Raw genomic sequence first — 23,042 nt, 5'->3', positions numbered from 1 at the left:
ACACACACAAACACACACACTGTCTCTCTCTCTCTCTCATACACACACACACACACACACACACAAACAAACACACACTCTCTCTCTCTCTCACACACACACACACACACACACACACACACTGGAAAAAACAGCAAGCAAATGGTCTGGTAGCACTTTGTAGACTAACAAAACATGTAGATGGGATCATGAGCTTTCGTGGGCACACTCCCTCTGGAACTAGGCTGTGGAGGGCTCTGGCTTGAAGTGGTTTCCAGACGCAGTTTGGCCCACTGGCTGTCAGCACCCCCACTATGAACACTGTTCCAGCTCCCCCTCCCCCCTTGCCTGCACCCAGCCTGTCCCCTCTGCACAGGCAAACGCCGCTCACCCCCAGAGCGTGCGGGAACAGGCGCATCTCCCCCCGGTTCCTCTCGCCAGGGCCACAGCTGCGGACGCTCCGGGGGCGACACAAAGGCGCCCCCGCCAGAGGCGCGCGTACAATGGAGTAGCGGGAGCCAGGCGCGTCCCGCTCCATCTGACCTGCTTTCGCGGCCTTTGTTCGGGCCGCGGGCAGCGCAGCTCGCAGCGCTCGGGGGCGGGCTCCTGCAGGGCCCGCGAGCAGTTCAGCGGCTGCTGGCCCCCTTGCCCACGCAACCCCCCCCCCACTCGCCGCCCCGCCGCGGGTGGCGACTACAAGCCCCGTGGGCCTCTGCGCTTGCGGGGTTTGCCCCCCCCCGTGGGAAGGCGGGGCAGGAGCCCGGCAGGGGGGCGGAGGGAGAGGATGGGTACAAAGCCCGGCACGGCTGCTCGCTGCCAGCGGCCGCGTCTCTTGCCCGGCGCCCTGCGGGAGGTGCCTGCCAAAGGGGGGGGGGGCTGGAGCCGCTGCATGGGGGACAAAGCCGCAGCTGCTGCTGCCGCCGCCGCCTGCTGCTGCCGCGTGGGGGCGGCCCCGCCTCCCTCTGCCCCCCGCTGAGCCGGAGGATGCCCCGGGCCGCGGGTGTGTGAGAAGCTCGCTCCCGGCCCGCGGTGGCGTTTGGATGCGTTTGGCCGCCCCGCGCCTGGCCCCGCGCCCGCCGCGCCATGCACACCGTGCAGAAGGACACTACCTTCACCAAGATCTTCGTCGGGGGGCTGCCCTACCACACCACCGACTCCTCCCTGAGGAAGTACTTCGAGGGCTTCGGGGACATCGAGGAGGCGGTGGTGATCACCGACCGGCAGACGGGCAAATCCCGGGGATATGGCTTTGTAAGTGCGGCCGCCCGCCCCTCCCCAACCCTCGGCCCAGGCAGGTGCCACGGGGATGGGCGCGCAGAGCAGGCGGGGGGAGGGGGAGAGGATCAGCCGAGCTGGGGCTGGAGGGAGCCAGGCTCAGGCGTGTCCCATGGGAACCCGGGCTCTGGAGCGGTGACAGGATCTTGCTATGTGCCAGGATGCAGTGGTCGGTTAAAGCGCGTGGGAGCCTGCGATGCCCCCTACTCCGGTCCCTCGCATCCTCCCCGCGTCCTGCCTAGCCTCCCCAGGCTGCCAGGCGTGGTTCCCTGCAGCCCTTTCTCCGGGCTTCTCGCTAAAGCCGGCAGAATCCCTTTGTCTGTGCCCCCATCCCCCTCCAGTTTCCCTGGGCAAGATGTGACTTTCAGGCCTGCACCGCCCCCTGCATTGCCCTGCTCTTGCACCAGCTAGCTAGCTTGGGGATTACATGGGCTGGATGGGTTGTGAGATCTCTTCTGTACACAGCCATCGGTACTGGAAGTGGAGGTGCAGAGGGTACTGCACCCCCACTCCCGCCCCCGGCTTGAAGTGGTTCCCATTGTGTGCAGAGTTTACAGTTTGATTCCATGGATCGCAGTACCCCCACTATAAAAAGTTATGCTGTTCCCTACCCCCACACGCCCACCCTCTTGCTAGAAAGTTGTTTGTTTCCCACTTCATCATTGCTCAGATCTGTTTTTCTTCTTGTAGGGGAGACAGCTGAATGCAGGAAAACTTGGGCGAGGGAGTGAGGCAGAGAGTGGGTTGGGCTTTTTTTCACTCTTCAAAGGCCCTTGATTGAGAGCACTGGGCTAAGAACCTCCTGTGCTGGTTGTTCTGTAGTTCATTTCAATATCCCTTCCCCCGCGCCTTGCTGGCTTGTTTCTTTAGAGTGCTTCAGTGAAGCATATTCTCTGCAGCCTTCACTGGCTGCATCTTCTGTATGATTCATGAGTGTGTTCTTTGCTTCAAGTTTCCTTGAACAACCTCTGCTGGGGGGAGGGTTTTTTTGGGTTTTTTTGCTGGGGGAGGGGAGAGGTTTAAGTTACTCTACCAAACTTGGGGGGGGGGGATTGCTGGCAGATCCCCAGGAGAGAAACTTGTTGGAGCTTTTTGTTTTTCAACCCAGAGCACAGGACCCATTCTCCCTTCTTCCCTTCCCCTGCAACTGAGATTTCAAGAAAGCACATTTAACTTCTCACCCCAAATAAACTTCATTAGGCTTCAGTCATTGCTACACAATGGGTTGTGCTTCACTTCAGGTGACCATGGCAGACAGAGCTGCAGCTGAGAGAGCATGCAAAGATCCCAACCCCATCATTGATGGCAGAAAAGCAAATGTGAACCTGGCATATCTGGGAGCAAAACCAAGGAGTATTCAAACTGGTGAGTTTTTCAGCTCTCTCTGTTGGAATAAGCCTTAGTTGCAAAATGGGAAATGTGTTGGTAATTCATCTTAAGAGCCACACTAGCCCCTCAGTTTTGCTTGTCTATTAGTGTACTATGTACTTTAGCTTTCTCTGCTCCCAATTTCCTTACTTGAACCCTCTATGGCAAAATTACACATGCATGTACATCCAACCTCCAATGGTGTGGGGTAATGATACCTGCTCCAGAAATTAGTGTATAATACACTGTGTAGTTAATATTTTTATTCCTACAAATACTGAAGTGTAATTGCACCTACCATGCCACTTCTTTAATATATAGGTTGACTGCGTATCATAGCAAATGAGTATTTGTGTTTCACTCTTTAGATGAGTGAGTTTCCCATGTGCTCCTTGTTCAGAATTCCAGCCTGATCTGTATGGATGTCCCACGAGTATATTAAAATTACTGTGCCCTTAAACAATGTTCAGTTAGGAAGTTGTTCTTTCTCTCACACTTTGTATTTGTGGCTGTATGCCTTATATTAACTAAACAAAAGCATTAATTGTAGTGTGTAATATTAAATTTTTCACAATATTTTTTTCAGGTTTTACCATAGGTGTGCAGCAGCTACATCCAGCCTTTATTCAGAGACCGTATGGGTAAGTGGAAGTATTTTTAACTAGTTAATTTAATAGTCAGTTTCAATTCAAATGCTTGAATCAACTTCCTCTTTTTGTGTGTGTGTGAGGGGGGGGGAGGGACTCTTAAGTCATAAAGATGAGGAGTGAAGCTTCAGCATCTGTAATTCAGCTTTATAGTACTTTTAGGTGCGCATTGGAAAGGTGGTGGCTTTTTTCTAATTTTCAGTTTTCATATGACTCCTAGCGATCATCAAGTCAGTCATAATAAATCATGAGAGACTTGTTTTGTAATACATTTATTCCTGCTTTAGCAATTTCAAGAATGCAGAAGAATCCAAAGAAGTGGCATGTATTTTTCTTGTCATAATATTTAAGTTGTCAGAACAGTCGGGGAAATAACATGTTTCTTTCATAAGATCTGCTCTCTCCATCTTGTTTCCCATGCAATCACACTTGGGTTACAATTTTAGTCGGGGAAACAAGCTGCATTGGAAACAAAGTCTAATACTTAATGAAAGCAACATTAGGTCAAAAATTGATTCTGGACAGATGTTATACAGGGCTTGAATAGTCTGCAAAAGTGCGCTTTTGTCTGCTGCTTTCAATAGCTTATACCATCCCTACTCAATCAGAAGTCCTCTTTTTATATATCTAATAGGATCTGGCAGCTGCTCTGGAAAAGACAAGTGTGCTTCAAGAGAACAATAGCTACTGTCATACTGCCTTCATTTAACTGTTTAATGATTGATGCAGTTCTTTTTTTCACTTCATTTCAGAAAATGAATATTAATAGAAGTTTTTTTTGTTTAGAGCATTAAGCAAATGGGTGCACTTTTTTGAAGTTCTTGTGCACAGTCATTTTGTACTTTTATATTACAATATGATTTTTTTTCCTGTTTTGATTTAACTAAACAATTTCATTCCTTCCCTGCCCTTAATTCATAGTCTCCTTCTTTCATTCATGTCCCCTCACACTCATAGTCCCACAAATGTCTTGGTATTTATAATTCGAACCAGTGTAGGGATGTAAGAGGCAGTGTTGCCATAATAGTGCTCATACCACATGCTTGGTGTGTATTATTGAAACATGCTAGGTTTCGTAAATAGTTAAGTCTGTGCTGGAAGGACTGGAGTAACATTTGTTGTGAAAAGAAGTCTGTCTTCTGAGGTGCAAAGAGCAGGAGTGTTTCGGGTAGACAATATTTTTGGTCTTGTCCTTTAAAGTGTTGTTTGCATGTGAAATACAACAGCTTTCTCAGCCTACAAGACAAACAGTAACCTTGGTATTTCTGGCACATGAATGCTCGAGGCCTTTTCTAAAGTGCGCACAAGCGCATAATTAATGTAGCTCTTAAACTGCACTCAACAAGATTCTCTTCCCATGTGAAGTGTAAAGAGAAGAATATAGTGGAACAGACTAGGTTCCCATTGACTTCAGTCAGCTTTAGATCAAGCCTAGCTCATGCAAACACCCTCCCGTCATTCCTGTCCTGACTTTTTACACAGCAATTTCAGCTGTATAGGTGGGGCAAAAAAGAAAAAAATCTTTGCAGAAGTTTTTTATAACTTCCTTTTAGCTTCATGCATTAAAAAGTCTAAGACTTAATAAGTTTTCATTGAGACCCACAGTTAATGTTCAAGTTTTTAGGCATCAGTTTAATCATTAAAACCAACAGGGGTACATTTAGTACACATGGCAATGAGCACGGCAAATTATTTATCAGTTGCCAAGAGACAGGGAGGATGAGGGAGGAGATTTTATATCTCATTATTTGCAAGCATCAGTAAGCAAGAATTTCACTGTGTTCTTTTCCAGCAATGACTTAATCACGGGAAACATGGCTTGGCCAAAAATATTGTACCGTTTACCTTGGTGCCATGAATTGTGCCACATTTGCAAGCCAGAGCGTCACTTGAGCAACAAAGTCTGCTACTTCCATTTTTGTCTTTTTTTCAAAGCAGTCAGCAAAGTAAAAACAGTGTAGGTTCTGACCCTGCATTCCTTGTTCACCCAGGACTTCATCCGCCTTCAGTTAAATTTTTTGATCTGTTATGCTTGTAGAATCAGGCCCAGTTTACTTCACTTCAAGTTTAATTTTGTCATCTCCCACTCTCTTTCTTAGGCCATGGGCTTGTCTGCTGTTCAGTTACTTACAAATATTACCTAAATAAGCAATCTGTTTCTAGGCTAGCTGCATACCAGGTACATGGGGCAAAACATTTCCAATAGTCAACCCAGGAACATCCCTATTAAAGTGCTAATGTTCCAATAAGGGCACGCTGGCACTTAGCTGCAGTGGTCCTTGCTGCTGCAGAACACAGCAATGAAGTGGTTAATGAATAATTTATGAAGTGCTACACAATGAATTAAACGACTTAAAAAAGAAAGAACCTCAAAATCACGCTTAGGAAGCTGACGCTGAGTAGCTAAGGCCCAAAATGGAGGCTGATATTTGGACAGGAGCTTACAGAAGCTAAAATAAATAGACATGTGTCAATGCAGGTTAAAATCTCCAAATACCTGTAATAGGTACTATTTTACTGGTTTAAAATGTAAACCTTTCCTGGCACTGCTGGGAATGCAAATGCAGTTGCAGCATTGGGCCAGGACCTAAAGAAGAGAAAGTGAAACTAAATAATCTACTCCGCTCTTCACTCTGCTGAAGCAGTAAAGTGAATCCATAAAAAAGGGGGGAAAGCAAGGGTTAAAAAAAAAAACCCTTCAAATTCTAACCTAAGACTTTAATAACACAGGCATAGTGGTATCTTCCTAATTTTTGAGAGATATTATGAACTTGTAGGCACAATTTTGGTCCAACGGATTGTTCCTGCACTAACTGGGGGCGTAATTTGTAGAATTGACACATATAGCGGACAGTCAGGAAGCTAGATGTCTGAGTACCCCAAATTGTGTTTGCAGTTATTTGTGGGCATGATTACTTTGAAGGCATACAATTGCGCCAGTGTGACCCAAACATGAGGTGAAACAACAATTGGAGCAGTTCCTGGTTGCTATAGTGGCCCTTAAAAAATTCCCAAGAACATCTGAGACTTCACGAAAGCAAAGACGGGCAGGTGGGTAAGTTGTCCGACAAGGAACATTTGGTGCAGCTGCAGTGTGGTCTATGCAAAAATGTCTTTTGTGTTCCTATGCTGCTGTGTTCCTATGTGAACCAGCCTGTCATCTGGCATAAACTAAAATAGGGCACAGGGAATCCCTGACTGTTTCCACAAAGGTGGCTTAATGCAAGTGCATGCGGCCAATGAGTAAAACACCTGTCATAAGCAGAGTTGCGTGGCCGCGCACAAAAAATTCAAAACCTTCCCACCTCCTTCGCACAGCCCCACAGCAGCTCTCACCTTCCTGCTGGACCTGGAAGGTGAGTGGTGTGGCTGCTTTGGTGGCCGGGGCTGAGGCCACGTGGCTGGTGGCTGCTCCTGTGGCTGGAGTCGTATGTTTAGGCAGCTGTTCTGGAAGCCAGGACTGGGGCCATGTGGCTGGTGGGAAGGTGGCTACTGCTGGAGGTTGTGGCGGGTGGGTGGCTACTGACAGTGACTATATGGGTCTGACACTGGGTGGGGGAGGGGGAAGGAGAGGAGGGAGGAAGCCAGGTAGTCCCCTCAGAAGAGCATGGGTAAAGTGTGCCCAACTGTACTATTGAATATACACTTGGCCAAATGCATGGACAACATTTGTCATGACTGCGTTGTTGGCTTTGTTAGTCAGACATACAGGAGTGCATGGCATTTTATAGATACATGCATCACAAGGAGGGACCTTAGGAATGACACATGTTCAGGGTCTGCAAACATGGATCAGATGGCTGGGTTAGGGGGCCAACGGCCCAATCTGTCAGCATATGTTAGTGAGCATTGTGTGTAGTCACATGAACAGCCCCGTTAGATTAAAAACTATTCACTGCAATAGGCAATGGGCCTGTTTAGCATTTACAATATTTAAGAATAACTGAGGCTGTAGAGTGCCTGCATACTTAGCTATGTAATGTACATTATTACATTCTGCTACACCAACTATTTAAATGTTATGACCTCTCTGATATTCTCTTACCAGCACTCCACTAGATATAGAGATTCTCCAAAATCAGGCAATATACGGGTTAATGTTTGTAAAACAACATTGACAGACATTGCTCTGTGTATCCTTAGAAGCCTCACAATACAGATAAAACAATGAATAATGGGCTTGATTCTCTGGTGCCCTAGAACCGTTTTGTACTCCAGTGGCACAAAGGTATCCTAAAGGCAGTGATCTCACTTCCCGACTTGGGACTTATTCCCAGCGTAGGTAGGGGACTCTCTATCTTGCTTAAAGCCAATGAAATGGCTATGTGGTGCCTCCTCCCCTCCCCCCAAGCTCCTGGAATAGGGGAATTCTGGAGGAAAAGTAGAGCTGTGCTGCAGTGTGCTTATTCTTGGCCTCCTATGACTTCTATGGAGCTCTGGACAGTGCAGATTTAGAGCAGCCTTGAGGCTAATCTAACATACTGAAAACTTTACACGATTAATTTTTTTAATTTGACTTCATATTAAATAAACACTTAAATTCCTGCACCTTGTTAATTACCCCTTATTTTAGTATTTTTTCTTCCATTCTTTATATATATATATATACACACACACACACACACACACACACAGTGCTCTTTTCATAAGAAAAAAGGTGCCGGTGCTCCAGGCCGCAACGGGGGGGCTGAAATGCGGTTGCGGCCCCTTTAAGGGCTTCCTTTGGGAGCCACCAAGCCGACCCAGAGGGGAATCCCATTCAGTTCAACTATGATGGGAAAATAGGTGCTGGTACGCCGTCCCAGGGCAGCAGAGCAGGCCACCACACACAAAAAAACCACACTCTCTCTATATAAATATAGATATCTAAAAATATATGCTATTTCTTAATAACTTGGGTGCTACGGTGGCACACATCCAAACAAGTGCACATGACCCCAATATTGGTACACAAGACAAAACTCATTCTGCTTGTGGATGGAAAATCTTAGAGGGAACACAGGTTCTAAGTCGACATGGGACCACTGACCCTGATTCTCCATTGCCCCTGTGTGGTCATTATAGCACTTCAAAGTGTCAACGCAAAATAGAGGCTAATGGAAAACCAAGCATGCTGAGTCCGGTTGTTACCCTGATCAGCATGTGGCCCCAGACAGCAATCACTTTTGCATTGAAATGATTAAATCTCTTTAAAAAAAAATCTTTCATCACTTCCTGGTTGTAGCAGCAGATTATGAAAGTTCCCTGGCAGCCGTTATCCTTAATGCTATTTCTTTGGGGTGCAAATAAAAGGGGGGAATTTCCTTCTTTGTGCACTTTTTTTTTTAAGTGACACACATTCTTTACTGTGGTGCCTCCCCACCCATCAAAAAAAACCCAAAACATTGTTGTAAGACTCCAGGCTGCTCTGTCAGTCACAAGTGGCTCTTGTGGGGGGCTCTCACAGCATTTGCTGCCTGCTTGTGCCAGTAACACACGCTTTTTGGGGATTTCCAAAGAAATAGTCAAATCCAAATGGCTTCAGCTGTGAATTTCAAAGCCTGGCGGTTAAAGCACTGGCCAAACTACTGCCTGTGAGGATCCTCTTGAACTGAATGCCTGGAAATACACACGTAGAATGTTTGTTTCTTTACCACTTTTACTGAGACTTGGGTATAAAAGAGCAAAGATTCAGAGTGGACTTGAGCACCATGCTGTTCTGTTGGATCCAGTTCATAGTTAACTTAGTGCAAAGTGAATGCGTAATCCTGCCCTTCCGATAGCATCTTGGGCTTATTTTGCATTAGGATAAATGACTGCTCAAAGCACGACGCCATATTTGGCCTGTTATGTTTCATGAGCCAATTTCTTTATTCAGTTATACTCTAAGCTACTCCACTGACTTACTGAAAGAGTCCATCTATCTACTCTATAATATAAATACCCCTCCTCCTTAAAATGTGAGTAGAAGGTGGTCTGGTCTCCTTTTTCATATCGACATAATGGCTTCAGTGGAATTGCTCTTGGTTTACACCAGCATAAAAGAGAGCTGTCCCTTTAGCAGTGGAGAATTGGGCCTTCTCACCTTAGTGTAGACACTTACTCCACTTAGCCCAGGTGTAAGATTCAACTGTTCTTCTGATAGTGTGTAATACATGTGGGCCAAGTGGGGTGTCTGCTCTGGGTGCAAGCCATTGCGGTGTTTTCACTATTGTGTCCTGCAAACTTGTTGTGAGCCAGTACTGAAAGTGTGATGAATACCGGCCTAATACATTCATGCTAAAGATACCAATAAGGGTATTAATTAGCAGACTTGGTAGTGATTTTGCAGCAAGGTTACTTCTTCACTCCTGAGTTATACTCAGACTAAGAACTTGCTTCTTAGCCATGATATGGTAATGATTCTTTTGATCCCATCATAGTTAGACTGGATTTAATCTCTTAAACTAGAGAGAAAAGTCTCGGAACAGCATAATTAACCTCTGAGCTACCCATTCCATACTCCTCAAATCTGACAACTGGATCTTGGCTGACCCTAGCAAGGCCCCAGGATATTCTCCTGAAACAGAAATATGCTGAACCTCCACTTGTTCTTCGGGAGTGTTTGCATACAAGTTGCACAGAGATGCAACCTCGCACTTAGGGACTCTGGAATAGATGAAGAAATGGTTCAAAAGGAGGTGGTCCTAAACAGGAGGTTTTGGAAGCAGGAAAAAAAGAAGCGTCTTAGATATTTGAAGTCAAGAAGGTTTGGAAGTAGAGCTCTCCTCTCCCAATTCCACTCTGAGGAGGGGTGGGGGGGTGAATCAGGAAAGGGCTACATGCCAGCGTCAGAGTGACAGCATATCCCTACAAGGAAGTAGTAAACACAGCAAACTAAGACTGCTGCGTAAATCTTCTTGCTGAACCTGGGGAGGAAGAATGTAAGACAGGAGGAGGAGGCCAGATGGATTTTTTTCCTAATATATTCTATATTTTTTAAAGGCAAATGAGTTCAAGGTTAGCTGGCGTCTTCTTGTAAGGCCACCTAGAGGGCGCATGATAAGGCAAATCATAGACATATAAGGAGAGAATTATTGTTAAAGCATTTGTAGAATACCCATCTCTCTCAGGTTCTCACTTGGGAAGGGCAGAAATAACTAGTTAGTGGCATGGAAGACATTAAAGTAAGAGAATGGACCTAGGCTTTCTCAGTGCTAACTTTTAGCAAGCTCTGTGTGGGAGAGTGGTGTATTCTGGAGTTCGGTGTAAGGGCTCTGATTCCAATCCATCCCACAACAGTAGAGCCTTATTGTTTCTATCTGATAACTGTTCTGATGGCCTGTGTGGAAAGAGATGGTTGGCCTCAGCTGAATTCCTGGTGGAGAGTTGCGGACAAAATCTCCACCAAAGATGGGATTCCTTCTTGGCAGTCACAGCCGAGAAACTAAAGTATGATGACTGAATTGTGATTTCCCCCCTGAAGATTGTTTTAGCCAGATCCAAGTTAGAGGAGAGACAGTCTCGTTCCACTGAACAGGCTCTCATGATGTACAGGTTCCTTTCCTAGCTCCACCCCAGTCTTCCTTTGAAGCCTTGAATGAGGCACATCGGCCCAAACGCTTGCGCTTTATTTTAACTCTGGAGTGGTCCCATGTGTGAGTGCTTGATGGCCCAAGGCCTGTATGTCTTCTGTTGTACTGATGAGAAAAGGGAATTGAACATTCCTGCCAACTTTTAAAAGCCTGGACTGTCACTGACTAGGTATACATTCCACACCTAGCGCAGTGTGGCAGTTTCTCAGTGGAGGTGTCTAGGTCAGCTGTAATACAGCTGCTAAAGCATGAGGACCATTGACACCCAGGCTGCTGTACTGGGAAGGCAGGAAAGCCTTCAGTTTCATTCTGTGGCTATTTAGAACAAATACTTCAGTCTGGAGGTGCTCACAGTGGGTTTAGTGTGATAAAGGTGCCAAAAGGATTTATCCTTTAAATATGTCCCTTAGCTGCAAATGGTTAGCAGGAATCAAAGTAGAGACCCAGTTCCAGTGGCCAGATATTTTAGTGCCTGCAGTTGTTGGCAAACATCCCAGCTTCTAGTCCATTCTTTTTTTTCCCTCTAAGAAATAAGGAGCATTTGTGTGTTGATCTTTGCGAGAGCCAGGTACCCTATACATTTGTGTATTCAAGTGACAGGCAACCTGGCATTTCTGTGCCAGATCTCCAAAGCAGGCTCTGACGTGACCTTTGCACGTACTGCTGATTCCTTAAATGCGTTGGCTGCACTGTTGTCTGCCCCATAGTCTGTGGCTTGTCTTATTTATAGGGATGATGCTCAGTTTAAACAGGAGGCTCACTGTATCTGCCTTTTTTATTTCTGGTCTGTTTACAAAGTGCTGTGTAGCAAGGCTGTTCTTAGAAAAGGGGGAGGAGAGTGGAAAAATAGCACTCGGGCTACCCTTGCCCAAAAGCAACCAAGCAACGCCCAACTTCATACCTGCTCTGGGACCTAGAGCTGAGCAGGAAGTGGGAGCACTTCCTCAGTGCTTTTCCCCTCAGCCTGTCTCTCCTACTCTTCAATCTATGCAGCACGCAGGCCTTATGAATGGTCATGTAACAGTCCTGCTGCCTGGCTGCTGGCAGTGGGACTGAAAGAGTTTAGTAGTGTTCTGCCCACCCGGGTAACCGTAGTCAGCCCTCTTCCCTAGCAGCATAAGAGGTAGTCACCTGTCTGCTTTGTATCTTTCCTGGATGACCCTCGGAATGGCATGGCCAGCTGTCTAAAACAAACCCAACCTACAGTAATCTCCATGCTGATGCTAACAAGGTGTGTGTGTGTGGGTTGAGTGTAACTATAAATGCTCCGAGGGAGAATCCAACAACTCGAGTCTTTAAAAATAAGCTTCGTACAGGCCAAATGAGCCTTCCAGCACATCCTGTGTTTTTTGTTTTTTTTTTAAAAAGCCTGTTTGAATGTATTGGAAGCTGCATCTTGACTCTGTCCAATTAAATGTATTTTATATTTTTAAGCCCTTCCTGAAATGTTCAAATGTATAAAGTGTTTTTAGCTTGAACTGAATTGCAAAGAAGCTGTATTCATCCTAATATTAGTTTTCAATCTGGTTCTGCAAAGTAAAATAAGTCTATGTCCTCCTGATGACTCTATAACCATGTGTCTTATTTTGTCTTTTAATTTTGGCTAGTGGGGCAGGTGTGGCGTCGTGCCGCATAGTTAGGAACGTTGGGCTAACGCCCTGATCGCGATCGCCAGCCATCGCACGCTGCCTTTGGCCAAAGGCACAAAGCAAAGCCCTTCATGAGTCTCTTCAGCAGGCACCAGTGATTCTAATTTTAGGTTTGACCATGTTGTTCATTGTGCTCTCCAAGTGTTTGTGGCCTCTACCAGTGATTAATCATAATATCATGAAGCATCTCATATTGTGCTATTCACAGGATGACTTTGATGTGTGATGACAATTGCTGATCACTTGACACTTTATAATCACACTGTGTATTCTGGATGAAGTTCTTTGCTGGCTCTCAGAGCTTTTGGGAAGGCCCTAATGTCTGACTGACCAATTTTTTTTCCAAAGAACTATAGTGATGTACCCAGATGACAGAATTCTACAGCAGAAAAATAGGAATCTTTAAAATATCACTTAAAGGCTTTTTGGGAGAATTTAATTACCTTTTACAGAGCTTGTTCCATTTTTACCTTGATCTCAGACTGTTGCTACTTGCAGAAAAGATGGATATCCAATGCAAATTCTCTGGAGTCAGCCAAGTTTTTAAAAGGCCTATCAACAGCCTTTCTTAAAAACAGAAAATACATCTTGATACCACTTGTGACTAGTAAACCCAGCCAGCAGATAACTTCATCACGCTGCACTTGGTTTTGTTGTGTTTTCTTTGTAGTTGCTAGTAATTAAAGCTGACCTTACTTTGGTTTATAAGGGGTTTAATTTTTGTTTTGTTTTGATCAATAAGCGAGTTGCTATCTGTTCATCCAATTAAAAAGTCCAATCGACATAATACTGTGATTGAAATGTCTGGCTGCAATTAAAAACTTGCCAGCAAATAGAAATGGATTTTGGAGTTGCTGTGTGATTTTTTTTTTTAACATAATAAAATAAGATGTTTTATCATGCATTAGTACACGTGCTGAGTTGGGACTTGTCTTTGGAGTGTCTATAAGGGCTGATCTTAGGATACTGTATGACAAACAGCACTGCATGACAGAAGTGTATACTCAGGAAGAAAATAGTCAAAGTTAGTGTCATAAATATGTTTAGAAACTTCAGGGGATAGCTGAGTTAGTCTGTACAGGATAAACTTAAAAAACAACAAATGATCTGGTAGCACTTTATAGAGTAACAAAACATGTAGGTGGTATCATGAGCTTTCATGGGCACAGCCCACTTTTTCAAACGAGGAAGTGGGCTGTGCCCATGAAAGCTCATGATACCATCTGCATGTTTTGTTAGTCTATAAAATGCTACCAGACCATTTGTTGTTATATAAGTATGTTTGTTGACCTGTGTATCTTGTCAACAACAATTTAAAAGAAATACTTTAAAAAGTGTGTAGTGTTTTGTATAGCTAAGTAGTCAGAGGGAAAAAAAAGATGTTTCAGGTTTTGGGAGCAAGTTTGTTTTAAGACTAGTCCTGCCAGACACTGAATACCTTCAGCTCCCACCAAAGTTATTGGGAGTTGTGGGCTCAGTGCTTTGCAGGATTGTGTCCTTTTTCTCCTAGGTAAGTGTACAAGCATCCAGCCAAATAGACAGGGAAGCTGTACACATGCATGCACAGAACATGCAATTCTGCTGCAGTATTAAAGATTGTTCTCATGCACGTCTGTTGATTCTGAATGATTCCTGTCTGTTTTTCTGTCCATACATGCTTTCCACATGCATTGCAGGCATTTACTCTTGTACATTTGTCCTGAAATACGTCTGAAATGCAGCAAAGAGAATTGATGTGTCTGGTGACAAATATATTTATGTCACCTGTTGCCAGCACAGGCCATTTCAAAGGCTTTTATCCTACTCTGCTGCTTTATGCATTCTGTGTATTTACATGTTGGAGTGTGGACAGGTAGGGGAGTGTCAGCAGCTTGGCCCTGAGTTCTCCATGGGAGTTACTAGGTGATTGGTAGAACCAGCCTCTCGGTGAGCATTTCTAAATTTACATGTACAAAAATGGTTGTGCCTGGAATTGAGTGTAAACATTAGGCTTGGTTTGGTTTTTGTCTGTTTGCAGTTTTACCCATTAAGTACTTTTAATAATTTTATGCATACGAGGGATGTGAACGGGAAACTGGTTGCTCAGAAAGCATCACTCTTACCCAGTGATACTTACCAGGTAACAGTTAACCGGTACCAAGGAGCAGTCTTCCAGGCAGGGCCAGGAGCCCCAGGTGGGGCTGGAAGCTGCTCTAACTGGGTCCTCCAGCTGAGATCCCGTTTAGTTGGTTAACCTAACATTTAACTGGCTAATCTAATGTTTAACTAGTTCATTGATGAAATGGGATTCTACATCCCTAATGGACAATGAGTCTTTTAAATCATACCAACCCCTTTCCCTAGAGTCGCTGGGCATGCGTTAGAAGGACCATTACTGAAATGGGTGGGGAAGATGATTGGTTGCTGATCACCCTCTTGTCCAAGAGAAGCACTCCTTTGAAAGCAAACTTTTTATTTTAAAGAGAATTCCTTGATAGAAGGCTGTTAGACTTGGAGAAGAGAGGGGGATGATCTGACCCTAACTTTGTCGTATAGGCTAGTACAGGGGAGAGCAACTATTTGGATTGGGAAAGACTAAATCTGATGTGTTTTTTTTATTTTATTACTCTATTTGAAACCAGCCACCAGAACCCTGCCTATGGGTTAGATTAAAATCTCCCAGTCTGAACCCACCTTTACGGTTCCAGGTTAGGTTCAGCTCTAGGATAGGCCTTGTTTCTGGTTCTGAGCTGGGACCTGGCGAGAGCTTGTGAGCATTTGATTCCATTGGTTGTGAATTTGCACCTTAGCCCTGATTTAGCCTCAGACTTCATCATAATCCTCATGCAGGTCAGATTTAAAACCAACGAAAAGACACAGGGAATTCCAGGTTCTTATTTTATTCTGTTCAGTTAGATAAGTGCCAGCATCTGGAGACCGCTCGTGGATAGAGACATTCATGGACCTAAAGCCCATGAGGTTAGTGCTCCGCACAGTAGATCTAGGAATGGGCTGACCACTGGATTTGTAGCTGCTCCTAGCCCTCCAGAGTTTTGAGGTCTTGAGTCTGCCTCTCCCTTCCCCCCATTCAGGGGATAGTGATGTTTTGATTTGTTTTGCTGATGAAACCTATAACTCCAGAGGTAGCTGTGGTGGGAAAACAGCAGTGATTGTACAAGCAGTTCAGGGACCTAGGGGAAACTGAAGCATTGGCCCTGCTTAGATGAGCCCTTTACCTTGTAGGAGTTTTATCCGCTGGGACTCAGATGTGGAAAGGGCTATGCCATGTTTTGACGACCACAACAGTTGTTCAGTGTATGCCAGTTAGCAGGAGCGTTTACAGCAACCCTACGTTGTTCTGTGTAAACTCCAGTACAGTGTAGTTACAGAACTGTCTAGTAGATACTGAACAGTGCCCAGTATGGGCAAGGTCAGAGGAAATAACACAAACCAATTACTTTTTGTTCGCAAAGCCTAGTGAAACACCTTCTTGCAAGGGACTCTGTCTGTCCTATCCTCGCAGAGGGAAGGATTGGATTGTTTATGGCCCTTTTTCACCTGAGACTGTGGTGATCCAGTGACTTATTGGCCAGGAGTAAAATTTCTGAAAGGCCCATTTTTATAAGTGGTTGATGCACTTCAGCTCCTAGGTTTAACTGAATCAATGGGAAACCTTGGAACATGGGACTTAGACTGAAGTCACTTATGTTACTTTCTGAAAACTTTTACCACGGTCAGTTCGGCAGGATTTAAAGGACTACGTTTTTAAATATGTGTTAGTGCAACAGAAGAGGGCATTTCTATGTAACAAGTTTACTGTGATGCCAACTTGGTATAGCAAACGCTCATTTTCTTGCTTTTTATTTTTCAAGAATGATCTTTACTGCTGACAGTTTTGGGCACACAAAGAAATGCACTCTACTACAATTTTTGCAGGTAGCCTCTGAAACTGTAGCCAAAGCCTGTTAAAATGTAAAATCAGGAATTTCCTAGACTAATATCCCTTGTAGCTGCAGACCAGACATGAGAACATCTCCTTGCATGCCTCCTGTCGGCCAGTTCAGTTTGCACGTTCAGATTTCTGTTTTCTGTTTTGCAGTCTTCTCCTCAGTTTGAGGCCAAGCAGTTTTGTGACTTTTGGGGGAGAGAGGGGGGAAGGAATCTGACCCCCCCCCCTTTTTTTTACTTCTTTGTAGTCAGCAACTTTTAGCTCATTAATAGGAGCTCCTGTAGGAATAATCCCAAAGACTCTTATAAGAACATCACTTAGTTCACCTCAGAAATAGCCAATTACAGGATGTGACATATCAGCTGTTCAACAGTGAAAAGCAGTGATGGGCAACCAAGGCTAGTGAGAGGACTGCATGATTGGCCCTCTGTCATCTCAGTGGGCCACGGGATTGTTGTAACCACGACTGTCTCACAACATAAGGTTGTTTTCTAACTGTGCTGGCCTACCTAGCATTTGTGCCAGTTGTCTGTGAGAGCCATGCGCTCCCTCTGCACACAGCTTTGGGTGCATTCAGCACACACACAATTTCATGTGCTCTTGCTTTACGTGCCTGTCACTTCAGTAATACCAGTAGGAAAAAAACGACATGGCAGGAAACCAGCGGAATCTGGCAACCCGGCGTGTGGGCAACAGTAAATTAAATGTCTCACAGGCCACCCATAGAACCCCAATGGGCTGCATATCCCGGGCTGCCGGTTGCCCACCACTGGTGTACAGCAACATCACAATTCAGGACAGGAAGTGAAGATTACAGTGTCCAGTTGGAAGTGCAGAGTGATTATCTAGGGGCTGAGCTCGACAAGTAGGTAGGTAGATGGTGACAGAAGGTTCGCTCTGAAGTTTGGATTCCCATTCACAGTAAAAGCGACAAGGAGTTCTGTGGCACCTTATAGACTTAGGGTACATCTAGACTACATGCCTCTGGCGACAGAGGCATGTAGATTAGGCTACCAAACATAGGAAAATGAAGCGGCGATTTACATAATCGCCGCTTCATTTCAATTTACATGGCTGCCGCGCTGAGCTGACAAACAGCTCATCCCAGGAGGTATACTTGGGTGGTCGACAAATGCCTTTGATGTCGACACCCGCGCGTCCAGACTATCGCGCTGAGCCGACAAACAGCTGATCAGCTGTTTGTCGGCTCAGCGCGGCAGCCATGTAAATTTAAATGAAGCGGCGATTATTTAAATCACCGCTTCATTTTCCTATGTCTGGTAGCCTAATCTACATGCCTCTGGCGACAGGGGCATGTAGTCTAGACGTACCCTAACTGAAGTGTAGGAGCATAAGCTTTCGTGGGCAAAGACCCACTTCGTCAGATGCATGTGACATGCATCTGATGAAGTGGGTCTTTGCCCACGAAAGCTTATGCTCCTACACTTCAGTTAGTCTATAAGGTGCCACAGGACTCCTCGTCACTTTTGCAGATTCAGACTAACACGGCTACCCCTCTGATACTTGACACCATTCACAGTAAAAGACCTTTGCTTACTTATGGAAGTGGGACCCAGTGCTGATAATGAACTGGAGCCATAAGACCAGTCCAGCAATTGGTTTTCCCCAGTAGAAGGGAGTCTGTTTTTCCAAGGGAGGTTAGCGCTGTGTAAAGCTAGGCAGCTTTTCTTTGTCAGCTGTGCTCTTATGTCTGAAGCTCCTGTTAGGTACACCATTCGCTGAAAGGGAAGCAGCATAAAGGTCACAAATACTGAAAATAATGCCAGTCGCAGCTTGTTTGTGGGGGGAGGGGAAGCGGCAGCAGGTCATTGACCCAGTAACTGCTGGGAGTATTGCTCAAAGGAAGGCAACACAGCATTAATGCTTCATGTTTAACAACAATCCCCATGTAGCTATTGCCCCTAGGCAGGCTGGCATTATGGAAACACTAGTGAAAATATATTGTAGATAAACTAGTATAAGCTAGGGATACTAGTCCATACAAAGTGGAATCCTTCTGCTAACCTCACATCCCAGAAGCGCCTCTTCACCCTGTTTAGAGGAGTTGCCCAGGACTAGGAGATCCTGCCATTGTAATGGCTCTTTGGGAAGTGCAGAAGCCATGGGACTGGCCCACAGAGTTGGGAGAAGGGGTGCTAAGAACTGAGCGAAAGCACAGGAGCTGAGTCTGGAGCAGCTGTGGGATGCCAGCCCAAGATGGACCATCCTCCATGCTATTATTTAAGCACCCTTATTGTGCCTGGTGTTGTATAAGACCCACAGCAGGAGTCCTTCCCCCGTAGAGTGTGGAGCCAGGAACCCCGGAGAAGCCAGTTAGCTTTGCTTCTTTCCGCACTCTTCTGGTGAGTGAAGGGTTTGGCTGGCAGGGCAGAGGGCCTGGTGCCCCAGGAGCAGGCAGCTACTCCAGGCACAAAGTACTAGGCAGGAGAAGGGAACAAAGAAGAGAGTGAGGCTGGTACTGTTGAAGGGAGCACAATAGACATAGGCCAGGCCAGGGTTGTTTGGGATTGCAAAGGTACAAGAACATGGTGGGTAAGTAAGATCCACTAGATCAGGTGACACTGACTGATGGGCATGGGAGGCCATTTTGGCTGTGGTGGCATGGAAGGACTGGGACAGAGACAGGTGAGGATGATGCAGGCTGCTGGGAGGCAAGGGAGGTGATTGCAACAGTCAGAGCAGGAGATGAAGGGTGCCACAGTCAAGTGTGCGTGGGACAAATGGGGCTGGTCAGATTATTAAAAGGAGAAAAGAGAGAAGAACGACAGCTTAGCTGTACAGGGAGGGAGTTGCAGGTGACAAGGGAAGTGTGAGGTGGAGGGTGGTGCTGTTAAAATGCAGTGGGGAAAGTACAAAGGGATTAGGAAGTCAGCTGACTGAGGCTGGGCCCTGATTTTAACTTGAGCTGGCAACCAGTCAACATGTCATCCGGAGGGAGTCAGATGTTCTGGCTGGCTGGAGAGAGAGGTTTGTGAGTCACCAGCATGGAGAGAGTAGAGGCCATGAGAGCAGATGAAATCACCCAGGGCAGGGAGAGGAGGCTGTGACCAAGAATAGAACCCTGAGGACACCGGGAGGAGGAACTGCTGAAGGAGGCAGCAAGACCGTGAAGGGGAAGGTCAGGGAAGCAAGACAGTGCGAGTGAATGGGGCAGATGGAAGACAGAAGAGAGTCCCCAAGACTAGACGGAGAATCTGACAAGAACCATATCAGTGAAGCGGGGGTGGGAGGGAGTGTTTCTCCTTAGAGACATCCCATCAGGTTTCTTCCCCTGAAACTGCAGTTCAGTGGTGGTCACTGGTGGAAGGGCAAGAATACAGGAGCAGTGATAAGCATTAGGAGCTTCACCTTATGCTACTTTAAGTCTTCAGGCTTTGCCCTTCTTTCAGTTTGCCCACCTTTTTTATTAGGCTGGCTCCCTTCACCCTGGCTGGTGTTGGCAGGCAGCACTGTCTCTGTTATCACTGTGCTTATGGAGGGGAAACCTGACTGACTGTGTGTTTGCTTCCACAGGCTCACCCCTCACTATATTTACCCTCAAGCGATTGTTCAGCCGAGCGTGGTCATCCCAACCCCCGTGCAGTCCATCACGTCTCCCTACATAGACTACACCTCCGCGAGCCAAGCCTACACCCAGTATACCACAGCTGCCTACGACCAGTACCCCTACGCCGCTTCTCCTGCTGCTGGCTTTGTGGGATACGGCTACACAAACACCCTTCAGCAGCCCATCACAGCTAGCAATCCGGCAGCACACACCACGGCTTTTGTTCAGTATCAGCCCCAACAGCTGCAGCCCGACCGTATGCAGTAAGGGCCCTGCCCATGCGTTCGCCATGTAGGACAATCTTTTACAGTGGAAGGATACAAACACAAAAACCAAGCAAAAGCAAAACCACCCAACCTTATTAGGTGCATACAAATACCTAAGCTATTTATAGTGTTAAGGATGAGCCTAAACCTTTACTGTCTGACTACGCTCATGGAAAAGGACTTCCGGTAAGTTTCTTTCAATCAGAGCAAATATTGTCTTGAAGATGGACTTAAAGTGACTGAAATGTTAAAAGGAAAACTACAATTTCTTGCACACTTAGTGGTCTGCTTCCATTGCCTGTCATCTTCTCCCTCCCCTTCCACCCCTTCCCACCCTGCCATCAGCTGTTTCCTCCACTCTCCCCACTCAAATCTGCAATCCTCTCATTTACTGTCGAGATATACAAGGTACTCGGAGAACATGGATAAAAAGCAATCTTATTTTTTGGTTGTACAAAAACTTTGTAATACTCAGAGATGCCTTACAGAAAAAAGAAAGAGAAACTATTTTTTAAATATTTATTGCGATTTTATTCGCATGAGCTGTGAATTGCAGACAGAAGAATAGTAGTGAGTATCTGCCTTGTTTAATTCTCATTTTACTAAATTATTGTATGTAGGTAAAAGTTCCTAAGTAATTGCTGAATCACTTCAACATGCAAAAGGGAATACTGGCTTTAAGGAAAGCAGAATATTCCTTTAGTCAACGCACTGTAATATTTTCTTATAATTGTAATTGTTACTCTTAAGATTATCTCAGACTTAGGTATATTTTTAAAATGCAAAAAAATCAAAAACAAAAATCCCCCACCTCGAATAATGAGCATATTGGCTACTTTGATAGATCTTTTGTTATAATGCTGCAACTTATGGAGAAATTGACAGTATTTAAGTAAAAGTTAGACAGTTTTCAGGCTGTTGGCTGGCAAAGCTTAGGAGAATGTCAGAAATGGATTAAAATATTTTACATAATTGAACAAATGGGTAAATGTAACATTTTTATGCCTACGGTGCAACAGCCAAATAAAGAGAGAAAATGACAAAATAAGATAAGTGCATTTTTACAGAAAGGAGCAATAAATTATTGATTAAAAAAACCCACTCAATACTATGTTGTATGCTCCAGCCAAATATGGTATTAAAGGCAAAATTAAACTGACCTGAATTGGATACATCAGGCCTATCCCTGCAGCTGTTGTGGACTTCATCCTGAGAGATTCTGAGCCATCTTCAAGTCTCCTGGGCCGTTCTACAATTTCTAGCAACTTCCAATGGAATCCCATAGAGTCATAGAACACTAGAACTGGAAGAGACCTCAAGAGGTCATCGAGTCCAGTCCCCTGCCCTCACGGCAGGGCCAAGCACCATTTAGATCATCCCTGATGTCTATCCAACCTGTTCTTAAATATCTACTTTAAGGCACCTGGCTCTTCCTTGCCCTGCACACTAGGGTCTATGTCTACACTGCACCGTTTTCCGGAATAATGGCTGTTATTCTGGAAAAACAATACTAGCGTCCACACAGCAATTGCATTATTTCAAAAGAAAATCAAACTAAGGGAGGGCTTTTTCCGACGTTGGTAAGCCTTATTCCACGAGGAATAACACCTCTTCTGAAAGTTTTTTCGGAAGAGGGTGTGTGTGGACACACCACTGCTGCTATGTCGAAATAGCTCCTTGCCAGGGCCATGCTAAAGTTATTCCTCCCCATTGACTCCTGGGACTCTAAGTCGAGATAACGAGCCCACATTAGGGAGCCTGTCTCGGACTCATTTTGTGGCTTCCCTCTAGTAGGGACACTCGATTTCGAAAAGAGCTTTTCCGAAGATGTCTTCTGGAAAAGCTTATTCTGAAAGAAGCTTGCAATATAGACATGCCCTAGATGGGTCACTGAGTCCAGTGTGAAGTGGGTCTTTAGTGCTCCCATTCTAAGCTGGTAGCACTTTGCCCCCACCGGGTGCTGAGGTAATGATGACGCAAGGTGCTAAACAGTAGAGAGTCACACGGCATCCAGGATCAGGCTCAGAGTTGTCCTGGGAGATGGGGTGAGGTGGGTCATGGTATCACAAAAAAACCCCACACACTTCTCATGGAAGTTGTTTAAAGGTGACAATTTGTGCAACTGATTCCATCCAAAAGTTTGATCTGCCAAAATTCTGTCTCAGGGAAGTGCTGCGTTTCTGAGGGCCTCTTCAGGCTGGGCATAAGCTGGTTCTACGGCCCTGTGCCTCCCTCGTGGTTCCATTTTATCTTCCTTTGAGTTTCCTTTAGTAATTTGGTTTTCAATTTTTGACACTTAAAGCTGTCTTTAAAGGTAAATAAAATAAATCTATTTAAACATATTTAATTTTTGGTCTATTTCACCTCCTAGATAAACAACTTTTTTCTTAACTTGATTTTTTTTCTGTTGTTGGTCATTGAAAGTGAGACTAAACTACCCATGTATGTTTTAGTGTCACCATCTGCTGCTGCTGCTAAGATACTAATTGACAAACTCATTAGTGGGTGAGAGGGGAGGGTTAGGTTAGGGGATCAAAGAAGTAGTTGTACTCTACCCACAATCCTAGTGCCCACCCATTATCCTAGAGTAGCTGGCTAACTTTTCCTGTACATTTTCAGCAGTAAAATAGGAATAATATTGACACATACAACATCATCATTATGCTTCAGAGTAAACACACTCTTTATTCGAACAGACATTGTTTTACTCCTCTCTCACAGCTGCTGTTTCAGGCTACAGATACATTTCATACAATATAGCTGTGTAGCGCTGGAGGTGGGGAAACGTAAGGCTAGAAGGTGTTTTTTA

At 45.2% G+C, this 23,042-nt stretch overlaps 1 protein-coding gene across 1 annotated transcript; it reads left to right on the top strand.

The window, feature by feature from the left end:
- Positions 1-763: 763 nt before the first annotated feature.
- RBM38 (RNA binding motif protein 38) lies at positions 764-22,575 on the top strand. Its single transcript, XM_006125343.5, has 4 exons — positions 764-1,230; positions 2,496-2,619; positions 3,209-3,263; positions 19,934-22,575. Exons 1-4 carry the CDS (start codon positions 1,063-1,065, stop codon positions 20,232-20,234), a joined length of 648 nt encoding a protein of 215 aa, XP_006125405.2. The 5' UTR covers positions 764-1,062; the 3' UTR covers positions 20,235-22,575.
- The last annotated feature ends 467 nt before the right edge of the window (positions 22,576-23,042 follow it).

Source organism: Pelodiscus sinensis, chromosome 17 (assembly GCF_052426305.1).
Source record: "Pelodiscus sinensis isolate ZL-2025 chromosome 17, ASM5242630v1, whole genome shotgun sequence".
Lineage (NCBI taxonomy): Eukaryota > Metazoa > Chordata > Testudines > Trionychidae > Pelodiscus > Pelodiscus sinensis.
Note: the sequence above shows the minus strand (reverse complement) of the source record. Positions and strands in the feature narration are given on the sequence as shown.